The 15,272-nt window shown below is 44.9% G+C and overlaps 1 protein-coding gene across 1 annotated transcript in view; it reads right to left on the bottom strand.

The window, feature by feature from the left end:
- Positions 1–7,009, bottom strand: part of FLI1 (Fli-1 proto-oncogene, ETS transcription factor) — an 87,370-nt gene extending 80,361 nt beyond the window's left edge. Inside the window, exon 1 of the mRNA XM_075723250.1 lies at positions 6,936–7,009. Within this exon, the coding sequence (XP_075579365.1) occupies positions 6,936–6,974 (39 nt within the window). The 5' untranslated portion in view covers positions 6,975–7,009. The remainder of the gene's footprint in view (positions 1–6,935) is intronic.
- Positions 7,010–15,272: the final 8,263 nt, after the last annotated feature.

The following is a 15,272-nucleotide window of genomic DNA, read 5'->3' as shown; positions in this document are numbered from 1 at the left end:
GCCCGGAGCTGTGTTTGCAGAAGGCCAGGGTCTATTCTGCTCTGGTCTCTACCAGAGGGGAAAATCTCCACCAACTTCAGTGAATGTTTAAAATTTCCGGGTCTGAGTTTCCTCTGGCACCGACTCGGTTGCAGAATGAAAAACGCAGCGTGTTTTGTTTATTTTCTAAACCCACATTCTTACAAGCAAAAAAACCCAAACTACAGCCCTGGGATTTGATCCCCAGAAACGAATCCCAGTTCTAAACTAAACTAATTGGGCAAGCCTCTGCTTTTCAGCTGCAGCAATAAAAGGGCATCAGTAGCGTTTCCCAGCCCCACAGCTGAAGGATCGGGTCCCTCCTACCTCTTGCTCTACAGGAACAGCCCATGGGATTTAGGAACTTGAAGCCGGAAAGTTATTCACTGCTAATCGGTCCTAAGTAAAACATAATGTCTTAAAAGTGGCGTGGAGAAGATGCAGTAGCTTTGAAGCCGCATCGCAATTAGGCGAGGAGTGGGGTAAGCAGTGTCCTGGCTAGTTTTATTTGAGCTCCGTGTCCCAATAAAACAGCCCCCGCCCTCCCTTCCTCCCCCATCCCGCAATTATTGAAAAGCTAAGGCACAAAAACCCAAAAATACCGAAGGCCAAAAAAACAGACTGCAGTGCACTAGCTCCAAACGTCTGGCCCCTCGCTTGAGGCCATAATTAATTTGAGATTTATTTTTATTGGAGAACCCAGTCTCGTCTGACCTTAGCCAAACAAGACTTCAGCTAGACCCTTGATGCGCTTGAATGGAACAGAATATTTCTCTCTAACTTCTCTTCAGGCGTCCGTGCCTGCTTTGAATTTGTTCCCTCAGACTTCATATATTCGGAGATTTGCAGGAAAGATTTAAAGCATTTTTTTCCCCCTTAGCATCCACTTTCTTTTTCCTCCCTTTTTGCTCCCCTTTCCCTCCACACCTCCTCTCTTTCTAAGCACAGGGCTGGGAGGGCATAGGAAAGGCTGGAATACAAAATTCCCTGGATCCAGCTTTTTTTTTTTTTTTTTTTTTTGGGGGGGGGGGCGTTTTTCTGTAAATCGTGAAAGAATGGAGCCATTAGAAGGTCGCAGAGTTGGGGCGGGGGGTTGGTTTGCTTGAATGCTGCTGTCTAAAGGCGGGAGTCACTGTAAAAGCTCGTCCCTTGTGCCCGAGAGCCTGGTTTATTTTAGAAAGCTCCAACAGGCTCCATTTCCAGGAGAGAAACAACGTTTCTCCCACCTTCTCCACCTACATCCAAACCGTGCCTTGAAGGTAAAGGTGGGGAGAAACAATGCCAGCCCTTCCCCATGCAGTGCTGGGGTTCAGCACGGGAAAAAAAAAAAAAAGTGTCAGGCGGGATTCGCTGGACACCGGGAAATGGAAAGGGATTTTTCTCTTTAAAACAGGGAGGTAGGTGCAAACAAGAACTAAATCCTTAAGCACCAAGTTGTCATAAGGCATTAGTCAGCGACTTGCTCAAATCTAACAACTTCGCAGCGTTTCTGCCTTAAGAAATGAGCGGCAAAAGGAGAACGATTCGGGGGATACGTAGATGAATCGTCACGAAGTGCGAGAATGACGTAAGAGCTCACGGCAGCTTCTGCCCTCTCTCCTCCTGCCGACAAAGCTTTTCCCAACACAATTCCCACCTTCGCTGAGGGTGCCTGGCCCCATCCTCCCCACGGGTGGGAGGAACCGCAATTCTGCGGGGCGCAGAAAGGGATGATGCGCTGGAGGATGCTCTCAGTACGGATAAGACTACAGGGAAAAAGTAAAAAAATAAAAACAAAACAGCCCATGAAGGCTTTGATTTTCCCTTTTCGGCCAGGCTAAGGCTCCCTAGCTGTTCCCAAGAGCGTGGTGCAGGTTTCTGCCCGCTCCACACAGCCGCAATTCCAGCATCCCTGCTCCTTCCCGGAGCACCTGCGGGATGAGCCGCGCACAGCTCCCTCCGCAGCGCCTTCCCCGCGGCTCATCCCTCAGGCACCACTCCGCTGCCAGACTTCTGGTGTTAAAAAGGAAAAAAAAAAAAAAAAGAAAGAAATAACGGGATGTTCTTTCCTTGCAACCTGTCCCCGAGCAGCCTCTGGCTGCTACTGTTCAGCGGGAAAGATAACGCGTCCGTGTCAGCGTTTAGCAGCCTTCGTCTTGCCTGCTCCAAAGAAAATCTCACTGTTTTGTCCTTAGAAAAAAAAGAAAAATAATAATAAACCCCCCTCTCTCTTTAGGGATTCCGTAAACTTTCCAGGCAGAGTGAAAGCAAGAACAAACCAAATATTGTTTCCAGCCACCCAGACTATTTTGCCTCCATGAATATGCTTCTTTGTACGGTACCACAAACGTTCTGGCTGCATGAAATCCATTTTTAAAGCGAGAAATCCCGTGCTTGCCCGGTGGATCCTCCCGGGAGGACAGTCCGCCTTCGTGCCCTTTCAAAGGTCCGGGCTGGAGACCATTTCCCGCACAAGCCCGGCCGGGGGGAGCACGCAGTTGGTTTTTGGGTGTTCCCCAAAACTCCCCCGCGGGTCGGAGCGGGGAGCAAGCACGCTGCCTCCCCCGGGAGCTCTGCGTCCCAAGGCGCTCGCTCCCTCCGTCGGGGGAGCTGCCTTCCATGCTCCCCCTCGGGAGGCTGCTGGCAGCACCATCCCAGCGCCTGGCAGAGGGAAGGAGGGGGGAGCAGGGGTGATGCCAGGATACCCGCCCCTGCGCGAGGGGGAGCATCACCTCTCCTTTGGCTCCTGCACAGGCCAAGGGGTTTTACCCGGCGGGTCTTGCCGCAAGCCGGGAGCTGGAAAAGCTCGGGGAGAAGGGAGGTGCGGCCCGGCGCCGGGATGCTCTGCAGAGCCCCGCGGGGAGCGGGGCAGGAGCTGTGTTTACAAGCTGGGGAACCGAAAGCAGAAGCAATGACTTTCTCTGTGCAAGAAGGGGAGCGATAGAAGAGGAGATAAGCGTTTGGATGTTGCCGATAGAAGAGGAGATAAGCGTTTGGATGTTGCCGGAGGGCGTAAGAAAAGAGAGGGCTATTAACACGCTCCCGAAATGATTCTTGTACCGCCTTTACACGCATATTAAACCACAAACTGGCAGCGCAGGAGGGGAGCGAAGACTGCTGCGGCCCAGAGAAGCTTGTGGCAGCGGTAATAACTAAAAATGCAGTATTCGGAGGTCATGTTGCTTTGCTTATAGCCCTAATTCTTTCCATATCCCTACAGTCAGGATTCCAGTGCCATCTTTTAAAATTTAATTTCCCAATTATATTACATGTTTCATTCTCTAAAGTCAAATACTCATCTTTAGAAGAGATTAGCGCCCTCTGATAGGCTGTAAATTACGAAGTACTTGCAGATCAGTAAGTCCCGTAATGGTATGAGGAACAGAAATACTTTATCAGTTATGTAGAACGAACTGGTAAGGATCAAAATGAGTTTTTATATTTATGATTTCCTACCCCTTTACTGCGTTAAGGCCCATACAAGAAGCGTGTATGAGAGAAGAATGGGTAGTCCTGCCATAAGGTTATGCAGGATCTTTTATCTTTAGCTAGAGATCCACACGTCCTATATGGTTGTGATGTAAATCAAGGTTACAACACCGAGAAGCTGAACTTTGCCAGCATGACTCAACATAAACCATCCTTGTTAAAACAAACCATTTTAAAAATGGAATCCTCCTCTTCCTCCTCCAGCCCTTTTGCATTTTGAAAGCCAGGGCAAGAAAACTAGTGTGGCCTGAAGGTGGTCGTAGGCTATTCTGTACCACAGGGGCACGACAGCAAATTTGTTCCCCCTGGGAGCTCCCGTGGAACACCCTGCTAGCAACCCCCTCGCGGTTACAACATACAGAGACGAGGCATTTTTCTGCACAAGGCACAGGACAAACATAAAGCTTATATACGTGATGCATTTGTTGAAGAGGATTTATAGAAGACATTGATCCCGATCTTGCTTTTTCTGCTGCGTCATGGGGGTACTTTACACACCACCAGCTGAGATTCCATGAAAGTAATAAATAAAATACTTCTCCCGCCCACAAGACAATCAAATTAGTTTTTCTGGAGAAGGAATGACATGAAAGAAAATAATAAACAAAAAAAGACCTGGGAAGAGAGAGGAATTGGAACTCAACCTCCTGCTTTTCAAACTTCTTGCTCACCACAACTTGGGAAGTCCTCAAAGATGAGTGTGGAGAAGCAGGAAAGAGAAGGCAGGTGCTATCTAAATCAGAACAGGGCCTTGCTCTTACACAGCACTTTCACCTGCACTTTAAAGATGGAGAAATGGCGGAACAGAGAGTTGAAGTGTCTCGCTCAGGGGCACCAAGCCCACCCTGGCAGGGCTTGGAACCGTACCCACGTTGCCCAACTATCTGCCTAGATCATTAGTCAATCCCACCTCTTCTGCAGATAAACCAGTCACACTCAGGATCTCTCTGTCGGTCCATGCATTTCAGTCGGTGGAAACTGTCACCAAACTCAGAGGGGCCAGAGACCGACCTAACCTGTGCGTTTAAGGCTCTGATCCTCCTGAATTTAAGCATGTTCCTACTTTCAAGAAGGGCCTCACTAAGCTGAATGAGCTATCCATTTTGCACCAACGGTAGTGAGCCACCCAACTTAAAAATTTAAGAATCAATGGGAGATATTTCCTTTGTCTTCAGAGGACTTTGGATCCGTCCTGAGAGACTTCTGTCAAAATCCTGGTGAGTTTTTTAAGTGCAGGAGCAAGTCATTTCCCCAATGACATTGGTGTGAATGAAGCTTTACAGACAAAATACCAAAGACAAGGTCCTTGCCCAGAATAATGGCAGCTGGTGATGAAGAGTTGTAATAAAAGGCAGAGAGTTCAGGATCACACAGCTCAGTTATCCCTCCACTGCTAAAACACTGGATGTAAGTCCAGCCTCATGCTTTCTTCCTGGTGGATAAAACACATGCATATGTGAAGAGAACTTTGTCCAAGTCCTTTGCCTGCAGGATTGTACTTAATGAGAAGGCTATCCCAACACAGTTATGGACAGACTCACTCAATCCTGCTGGAATGTTAAATTATGTAGGCCTGGATCTTGGTTCCATTTAATTCAAAAGGAATTTTGCTACTAACTGGAGCGGCAGCTGGATTTAGCCTCACAACAAAAGGCAATGATACCATAATATAGGATGTCAAAGGGCCTTCATCTCTTCATTGTAAACAGAACACATCTCAGATCATTTCCCACATACAGGAACTCCAAAGAGAAATTAATGCTAAAGCTGGGCACAGACTGCATTAACATGTTTCTTTATTTGAACTTTGAGTGAATTTGCTTTCATGAGACTTGAATTTCATTTGTTTTCCACAGAGTTTCTATTCTTCCAGAATCTGGTCCAAAGCTGTACGAGTTTCATAAGCAAAACTAAATCACCGACATTCCCTGAAAGATTGAACTACGAGTGTGACTTTGGGGTATATCAACTGAATGTGGAATCTTGACCTTTCCCAGTCAGATTTGCTCTAAAAACCTGGTCCAGAGAGCCGCACAAGTTCACCCAATCAGGGAATACAAGTAATGCCACATGACCTGGGAGTCATCCCACCAGCCTTGCATTTCAAATCCTAATACTCCTAACAAACTGCCTGCAAAATGAGCTGTAGCCTAGGGATTATATACAGAAATCATTCAGTGAATCATTTCCAATAGTGTGTATGTACATGAAAATCACAACTGGCGCATGGATCATTGACTAAGTGGGGGGGAAGAAGGAAAAAAAAAAAAAAGACAGAATTCCTGTGATAAATTATTCATTACAAATTATCCACCCAGCTCTAGTTAACACCCTTCTGTGTTTCTTCAGCCTGGGAGAGAAGAAGCTTGTGTTTTAGATTTTCCCTAAGTGCTGTTGCATGCAGGGTTTGCCTTAAACGTGTAACCCAGATGTCCCAGGCTCGGTTTATTTACATTCTTGGGAACTGTTGTGGAAAAAAACCTATATGATGTCAAATATAATATAGTACTCAATTGAGTTATAAAGGGACAAGGCTGTGCCAACCCTTCTTTGGTATTTGTTTTAATCTTATGAAAAAGAAAGAGCCAGAAGTGGCCCATCAAAAAAAATTCTAAGATCCCCTTTTTAACTTAAAAAAAGGAGATATCCAAACAACTATTTAGAGTGCAAGATCTAGTAATATCTGGCTTTAGCCATTATCAGGAAAACCAACTGAAGTCAGTTTGCCTACTAAATTGTATGGAAGCATTGCTCAAGGAAAACCATAAGTAACACTGTGAAAGAAATCGCAGTATTATGTAGCGTTGCCTGGTGTGAAAATCCATTTCTTCAGTAACTGAAAGAGATGTTTTGGTTTAACTCCTTAAATATTTTTTCCCCCTCTAAATCCATTGTGAAATGTACCTTGCAAAAAACATAACTTCACATATCATCTTGCATATTGAATTCAGTAGTTGGCGCAGCAGAGAAGTAGAGGGGTATTAAATGAAACTCAGTCCTGGTTCAAGACTAAATGGTATCTAGGAAATCAGAAAATTGGAAGCCAATTTAAGAAACCACTATGATATAACATTGGTAGCACACCACCACTGTCATATTGGTTTCAGAACAACAAACCACTACTATAATGTAATTCAGGACACCCTCACTATAATACTAGTATAACCCATCAAACCAAGCATCAATGCATTATAAAAGACAAGACCACTTTAACATATCGTTGGTCCCTGATGATACAGCTTTTGACTCAACCCTGCATATTTCCAGAATGATAACTGTGATACTTGAGACTTAACCCCTCTCCCACCGAAGGTAGAGGGATTTTTTTCTTTCCCTTGCTAAATTCAGTGAGAATGGGAACACGATTTTTCAACTAATACAAATGATTGTGAGTTTTGGAGGATTGTAATTTTTGACATTACCTGTTTAAAGATGCTGTCATGTCTTACCTTGACGTAAGACGAAGTGTCTGGTACAGTCTGAAACATCCTTACTTGTTTAATAGATGTATTTAAAGGTCCTAAAATTGACCTGAAAAAAAAAATTAAAATCATATATATGTACATAGAAAAGTAAAGAAACAAAGCATTGTTTAAGAAGTAAGATTAGTAATAAAATTTAAAGAGAAGTGATCAAGCATTTAAGTGTACCCTTTAAAGGACACAGCAAAACGTCCACCACAGTAACTAAAAGGCAGGTAATAGACAGGACTTCATAAAGCAGGGTTTTATTTCTGTGCTTTAACAACAGTTTGGTTTTGCTTTTGGATTTCTGCCCCCCCCCTCCCCCAGGAAAAGAGCCTTCTTCACTTTTGACCAGAGCAGAGGGAAATGTTTGACATTTGATTAACTGAATTTCTTAGCCAACAATTAAAAGCCAGCTGAAATACTCATGTTTTCATGTCGAGACTAGTTAACCCTATTGACTTGTATCCAAGGGTTTCACTTGGCTAAATGAAGGGCAGTTGCCTTTCCTGACTCATTGAAACCATTCCGAGCCATTAGCCTGCCGTCCTCTATTGATTTAAAGGACCTTTCTCACCAATAATAATTAAACAATAAATTAAAAATAAAAATAGCGAAGGGAAGTATTATTCCAAATAGCAATAAAAGCCCCCAGGGTTGTCAATCTCAGCCCTCCTATTTTGGATAGTGTCGTTACTCAGACCTAGCGGTGCTTTATCTCAGGCTTGCATCGATGCACTGCATCTGTTTTTCTGTATTTCTAAGACTTGATGGTCTCCTGATGAACAGGTTTTTTTGCCTTCCTCCCCGCCCCCCCCCAGTCATCACTACAGAGATGCAGAGATTAACAACGATCGTGAAAAATGTAATGGTCTGTGGGAAAATAAATCCGCAGTCACTAAAATATCCGACAGCTATTTTTTCTACCCGCTCCTCTCAGGATCTTTAGTCCCCTTGCAAAGCGCCAGAAAGCGATTAGCTATTGTAATTAGTGCATCTTTAAGGAGCACGCCCACCCGCCCTTAGCATTCAGTTCCTAAGTGCTGCTATTCTGACCGTCCTATTTTCCCGGGGTGGGAAAAGTCAGAATTCTACCCAGAATTTACCACAAATTATCCTACAGAATGATGAATATGCATAAAGACTTGCACAAGAGGTCCTGGGTTGGTTTGGGGTGTTTGTTGGTTTGTTTGTTTTTTTGTTTTTTTTTCTTCAAGAAAAGCTGTGGGGTCCTAACTTTGCAGCCAGTTCGCTTTGCCCGGATCTACTGCAGCCCAGACCCCGCTGGTTCATCAGCAATAGCCCTCGTTCGGCTGCTGAAGCGCTGGACCCCAAGCTGCCACCCGCCGGGGAAAGCCCCGGGGGAAAGGGCTCCGCAGCCGCGCTCCTCCTCGCCCCACGATGCCAAACAGCCAGGGAAACACCTCCGTGCCCGCAAAGCCAGCGCCGCTGGCTTGCTTTGAAACATCTGCTGATGTTAAAAAAAAAAAAAAAAAAAAAAGCAAGCAAGCAAGCAAAAAAACCCCACAGCCCAACAACTCTGGAAAAGAAAAGTTCGCTATCTGCACGTCACCCCCCCTTTTTATTGATTTTTAAAGCATTTATTACGCGGCCAGCTGGCACGGGAGGGCAACTGATTATAAAATCGACAATGTGTTTCTGATAAGTACAATTCTTTTTTTCTGTCGTCCTCCCTCCTAACACATTCCAGTTTCTTTTGCTTCTGAACTTGCGACGGGGGGTGGGGGTAGACAGAGTTGAGGGACAAGGTAATTTTGCTTAGCCAGTAAATTTTCTAGGGTCAAGGATTCACATATCAGTTTCCCCTGCTCCCCTCTTTACCCCTAATTAGCGCTCCCCCCACCCCCGCTTACCTCCCTCTTATAATTACGCGTGTTCACATAAATAAATGCATCTGCATATTTGGAGCCGGTCTTAAGAAGTCTGCTGTGGATTATTTATCAATCGTATTGCCCTGGCAGCATCAGTCGCAATATAAAAGGGCCTCTTAAACTACTTTTAGATTCGCCTCTTGCTTATTCTTATTACTATTATTTAAATGACTCACCTTTTACACCCTTTCCCCTCAACCAGTGGCAGACCAGTTTGTAAAGATCCAGGTTGAGACCGAAAATAAAACTCCCCACCAGTTCTGGATTACTACCCTGCCGCTGCAGTTTTGCAAAGAGGAGAGATTAAACTTGTTAGATCCAAAGCAGCGCTGAAGTTAAAATTCCCAGCCCATCCAGACAGGCTGCATCAACCAGGCATTTCCTCAGAGGGCTTCTGTAATGCTCGCAGCTCCAGGACGTGCTTTCCTTTCCCTCTCTTCTATGCCCTCTACTTTTCATTTGATTTCCGTTTTTCCCCTTATCAATATTTCGGCTGTTCCCTCAGATTAATCACGGCTATGTGACATCTTCGCCCAATGAGCCCGCCTGGCGCTACTCGCAACTTTAAAGAACCAAGGAAGAAAAAAAAAAAAAAAAAAGAAAAGAAAAAAAAATTCGCAACTTTCTTAAAAAAATATTGCTGAGGAGTCAAGCCGAAAAGAGACGCTGAGTGGAGCTCAAGTGCTGCTTTAAATCCCCTTTTTAAACAAGGAAGTTTCAAATATCCGTTTTTAAATCATCGTTCCTTACTTTGAGCTTTTTTCCCCTGACTCTTACCTTGCAAACAGTTAACCCATTTCCCCCTGAAGCAGAACTGAAAATATGACAGCCGAGGCTGCAGATGCGCACGGCTGGAAAAGCGAGATGAAATCGTCTCGAAACTATTCTATCGGATCAAGAATTCAGCCTTTCTCTCTGCAAGCCGAAACCTCCAGATCCTTTTAGCTATTTAAGAACAGTAACGCATTTAGGGAGGGGAAGGAAACACATCTTCACTTCAGGGGTATTTCTTTCCCCCAACGGGGTCACGTTTCTGGCGCATGTTGTCATCTCAGAAGGGCTCGCAGATAATATTTTGCGCTAACCTGGGGAAGAAACTTCCAGGGATTTTAGTACGACATCAATTTTAAACGTAACCCTCAGAAGGGTTACCAAAACTATGTGGAAAATGTCCTTCCACTCTCTATTCTCTTGCTCTCCTTCCCAGCTTTGCCCCAAATTCCAACATATTGAAACATTTTTCTCCTTAATAAGAGGAACATATAAAGTGAAGAGGTGAAAGGGCAACTTGGGAGCCGTGCCTAGAGCTCCGCACACAATTTTCTCTCTGGTAGACGAGGCGTTTAGCATTCCTCCCAATTTCCAAGGAAAACAGACTCAGACCTGTACCCAGTGACCAGGGACCTCGCCAGAGCCACTTTTTAATATAGAAATTCTTCGGATTCTTTGTTATTATTATAATTGTTGTTGTTGTTTGCGTGAAGAGAAACAGTTTCCCAGGCAAGCTAAAGCGACAGGGATTTCAGGGAGAAGGTAACTACCGATGGAAGGAAAAATCAGAGCGACAGGAAGGACCTGCGCGGTGCGTAGGAAAGGGGATTGGGGGAAAAAAGAAAAAAAAGAGAGATAATCGGCGTTGTCATTTTTAAATAGCTTTAAAAAATCGCGTGCATCGGGGTTTAAAACGCCGTTTGCAAGCCTTAATCTCATTATTCTGTGGGGATGTTCTGCACACTCGCAACCGAGCTAGCTAGCGGCCGAATCAGATCACATTTCAAAGTCATTTTTCATTCTTTTCTCACCTTTCCACGTGTGAATTACACAAAACACGTCGCTGAAGAGGAACCCCGAGGGCTTACTATTGTGTAAACAAAACCCCCTTTCTCTTATTTGCGTTGTGGGGCAGCTAACAGGCGTGTGCATCTCTCCCCCGTGCGTTTTCCCCCGCGAGTTTCCTTTATTTTTTAACCAAACGTGCCCCCAAACCTCAGCCTAGCTCTGACAGGGACCACTGAGCACACGCACCTAATACGCTGCAATGAAATAAACTTTAAAGGTTGGTGTTAACAAAAACTTTGGACGTAAAGCACTTACAAGTTCAGAGGAAACGCTTGCCCTGAATCCTGAGCTGGGTTTGCTACCCCTTGTAATCAAACCCCACAGTCGAGTCGAGAAACCCATGTGGCTAGTTGCAGTCATCTTGGGAGCTTTACTAGCCCAAAAGAAAATTGCTGGCAAATTGGAAACAGCTGTAGCATTGGAGACAAAAAAAACCCAACCCAACCCAAAACCCCACCACCCCCCCGCCACTCCTGAGCAGAGAAAGTTACAGAAGTTTTGTTTACACAAACAGCAGACATGACATTTCAAGTTTTCATCAACAAACCGTAGGTGACTTGTACGTAAGCAACATTTCAACATTCATCACTGGCAGTGATTTTTTAAAGATGCCTATGAAATCTCTCCCTCTCGCACATAGGCGCTTCCAGTTGGCTCCTGTGGCAGCTGCTTTTCCCTGCGCCTATGCCCCCTTTAACAGGGTGCTAGCAACACAAACAGTGACTTAAAACCCACAAAGAATTTTATCCAAGGCGGGGGGGAAACCTGACAAGTGCTTGATTCTCATAAGCCTGTTGGACAATTGCTAGAACAAATGAAACGGTGGAAAAGCTCGGAGTCCTGCAAAATGTGCTCTTTTCATGTTTTCTATTTATTAGATACGTTAAGAGAAAACAGACTCATATGAGTCCCAAATGTAGGCAGAGTATTAAAAGAGGCATGTGTATGCTCCAGCAATTACAGCTGAATTTGATTAAAAACGTCATGAGGACTGCAAAAGCAGGAGTTACCTGATACACTAACCCTGAGGTTGCTTTAGGATGAATTATAACACAATTCATTTTATTTTAATAGGTCACTATAAGATTAACTGTTTAAGGATGGAGCTGCGCTATAAATGTTTACATCAAACCAGAAATAAGCAAGCTTTACTTTCTGGTTGTTTAGACATAATGTTTATTACATTTTAAAATTCCTCAACATGTTAATTAGAAATAAGGGGAAAGTATGTGAAGTCAAAAGGAGTTCCAGTGCTTGACATATAACCACACGCACACTTCTGCGCTTCAGTTTCTCTTTCCTAGGAGGAAAATGTCATGATTTTTAACTGGCCATCATAATTCCCACATGCTATGGGAAAATGACAACAGCAACGTTTTTTCCCCCTGCTCCTCTCACGGTCTTGGTCCAAAATTTGAAGGCACTTTGTAGCCTGGGCCCATGGTCAAGAAGACCAGCCAAAGCCTGGGGTGATGACTCTGTCCGAGTAGCCCAGTGGAATCGGCCACCACGACAGCCAACTTTGTGTGTCTGGGAGGGAGAAAGCTTGAAGACCCATCCATGACCCAGGGGCAAAATCTCACAGGCGTGAAGGACTTCGACACACCTTCCCACTTTCTGTTCCCGAAGCAGGGATGGTGTCTTTGAACTTGCTTTAGCTGGTACAAACGTATCTCACAGATAGGTCCAAGAAATGGAATGAAAATAGCCTCATAAATTTCCCCCTCAAGGAAGAAAGGGTGAAACAGAGAACTACCATGGAGAGATGTTAATCTGATTTTTCATCTGGTGTACTGCTGGGGAATTTTTGGATGAGATAAGAACCCCTCTGTGGCTGCAAATTCTTTTTCCCTGCACTATCTTTAAGCAGCATCTAATACAATAGATACCTGGAACTCAAAGTTGAATTTCATTATCATTAGTCGTAATAGTACAATATTGCTGAAATTAAAATATTAATTCTATAGGAAACTCCTACCTGTTAACATTTATTTTCATTTAGAATTGACAAGAAGGGCAAATGTAGAATTTTAGCATGAGAAGAAATTTCTGTAATGTTTACTTCAAGGAAAACTGAAGTGATCATCTCAGAAAGGTTTCATTCAGAGAAATCAGAAAGACCCATTTCAGTGAAGACAGGCTGTTTCATTTTCACTAGTCCATGTAACTAAAAGCACTTTGATAAATGCCACTGAAAATCAGCAAAACCGCTATAAATGTTTTTGGGAAAAAAAAGTCAGCTTTGCTAAATCACTCTCTACCATAAAAACCACCTTTGAAATAGAATATGTTTCACCCTGGTCTAATATGAATGATGAATGTGATTAGTACATTAAAATAAATAATCACAAATTATTGATAAAGACATTATCACAACAAAAGAAAAGCTGTAGTTACAGAGATAAAATGAGGGGCTAGGAAAAAAGGAATTGCCATAATTGTTAGATTCTGTATTATTCTTGAAAAGGGAATATTAGGTGAAGGTTCATTTATGTCCCAGGAATTATAAATTCTGCTTAATGGGAACCAGAATCTTTCACTTTTGCTGAACTGTCTCAATTTGAGGACATGTTACTGTTCGCACTATTTATTTTGACTAGTGTTTCTTGTGAAGTCAGAAAGAGAGTGGGGTTTGTTTGTTTTTCTTTTTTTAAAGACATGATCATTTACAAAACATTGGAGTTTCCACTCCCCATTGTTTACTAACATTCGAAGAAATTATTTACTCTCCATAGGATGTCATGTAACTCTCCTGTTAAACCACTTTTGTTTGTGACCGGACTCATGTGTTTCTCAGTTCATGTGTTTTGTTTTTTCTTCAGTTTTCTTACTAGACTTTAGAGAGATCCTCCTGCAGGTTAGGTTAGGCAGAATAGAAATGTTCTAATGCAAGACATTTCCTGACCCAAATGCAGTTTAACAGACAAAAAAGCAGGGAGGAAAGTTTCAGGACAGGGTGGTAAGGCCTCACGAGAGCATCTTGGTGGCAGAAGCGGGACAGAAATCATTGCGCACCCTTCAGACCATGCGAGCTCTGATCCTCCTGAGTGATCCCCAGCAGCCTTTGCACGGAGCCTCCGCTCTCCTGGGACCTCGCTACTCTGGACATCTCCTTGGTGACGCCTTTTTTACCAGGATTTTTGTATTCGGCCCCTTCAGCTTTCGTTTGGTGACAAAACGCCTGTCGGCCATGCCACACCTTGCAGCTGCACATGCAAGAGACTTACCTGAGCAGCCATGGCCACTGGTGACAGGGCTGCCACCCACTCCCAGGTCCCTGAATGAAGACGGGTCACGCTGATGTCCCCTTCGTGGCAGAGACGCCTGAGGGGAACGCCTCAGCCATGGGCGGTGGCCAGGGCCTCCTTTCTGTCATGGCCTTGAGGGGTCTTCAGGCTCGCTGAGGGGCGAGGGGACCTTGCTGGGGGGACACGGCCCTTGAGCGGAGAGGGGTCTGTGCTGTGGGGGACCCTGCAGCCCTTGGGGGGTGAGGAGAGGGGGATTGGGGCCATGGCGGGGGGGCCCTGCCGCCCTCTCCAGAGCAGACAAAATGGCGGCATGCGTCGTGAGGAGCAACCCGCCCTGTCAGTCTCAGCCAGTCAGGGGAGAGCGGCCCCCCTGCGATTGGCTGGTCTCCCCCAGAGGGCGGGTCAAGGGCCACGGGCAGCCAATGGGAAGCACGGGCACCCCACACCTCTCCACAGGGGCAGTGAAGTTGCCGTCATGCCGCTCCCCGCAGCCGCCATGGCGGCCGTGGCACTCGGCACGTTCCTCCCCAAACCCCTGTGCTCCCTCCTCTGTCTTGACCCTCTTTTGCCCCCCTTTTTTCAGAATAGTGTCCCACTTTTGCCCCCCTTTTTTCAGAGCTATCCCTCTTTTGCCCCCCTTTTTTCAGAAGGGTCCCTCTTTTGCCCCGCTTTTTTCAGAGCTATCCCTCTTTTGCCCCCCTTTTTTCAGAGCTATCCCTCTTTTGCCCCCCTTTTTTCAGAGCTATCCCTCTTTTGCCCCGCTTTTTTCAGAAGGGTCCCTCTTTTGCCCCCCTTTTTTCAGAGCTATCCCTCTTTTGCCCTGCTTTTTTCAGAAGTGTCCCTCTTCCACACCTGTTTTTGCCCCATATGTCTATTGCATCCCTTTAAGTAAATAATACTAATATTTATCATCCCAAATGAGCCCCTACCACTCTCTTTTGCTTTCACACACCAGCATAAACACCTGCCTAGCTGACACTAACTAGAAAAATAGAAGAAAAAAGTAAAAGAAATTAAAAGCAAGCCTCTTCCTGCAGTGGAGTTTTGCCTCTTAAGAAAAGAGAAGTAGCGGTGACCTCAAGTTCACTGCAAGATTCACTGTTGCTTTGCTTTTTTGTCATTGATTTTACAGGAGAAAAGAAGGAGAAGAGAAAATCAAAATCTTTTTTTTGAAATACAAAACTCGAGGATGCTCTTGTATCCCACACAGCTCCCCCTCCTTGTATAGTCCAGCTCCACAGCTCGAACCCTTTGCATCTGCTCGCTCTGGGGTTTCATCTTTGCTTTCTCTCAGCAAAACGCTGAAGTCTTGCACTGTGCTGATGGGAGTCTGCAGCTCCCTT

Source organism: Pelecanus crispus, chromosome 19 (genome assembly GCF_030463565.1).
Source record: "Pelecanus crispus isolate bPelCri1 chromosome 19, bPelCri1.pri, whole genome shotgun sequence".
Taxonomy (NCBI): domain Eukaryota; kingdom Metazoa; phylum Chordata; class Aves; order Pelecaniformes; family Pelecanidae; genus Pelecanus; species Pelecanus crispus.
This window is presented reverse-complemented; position numbering and strand designations above follow the sequence as displayed.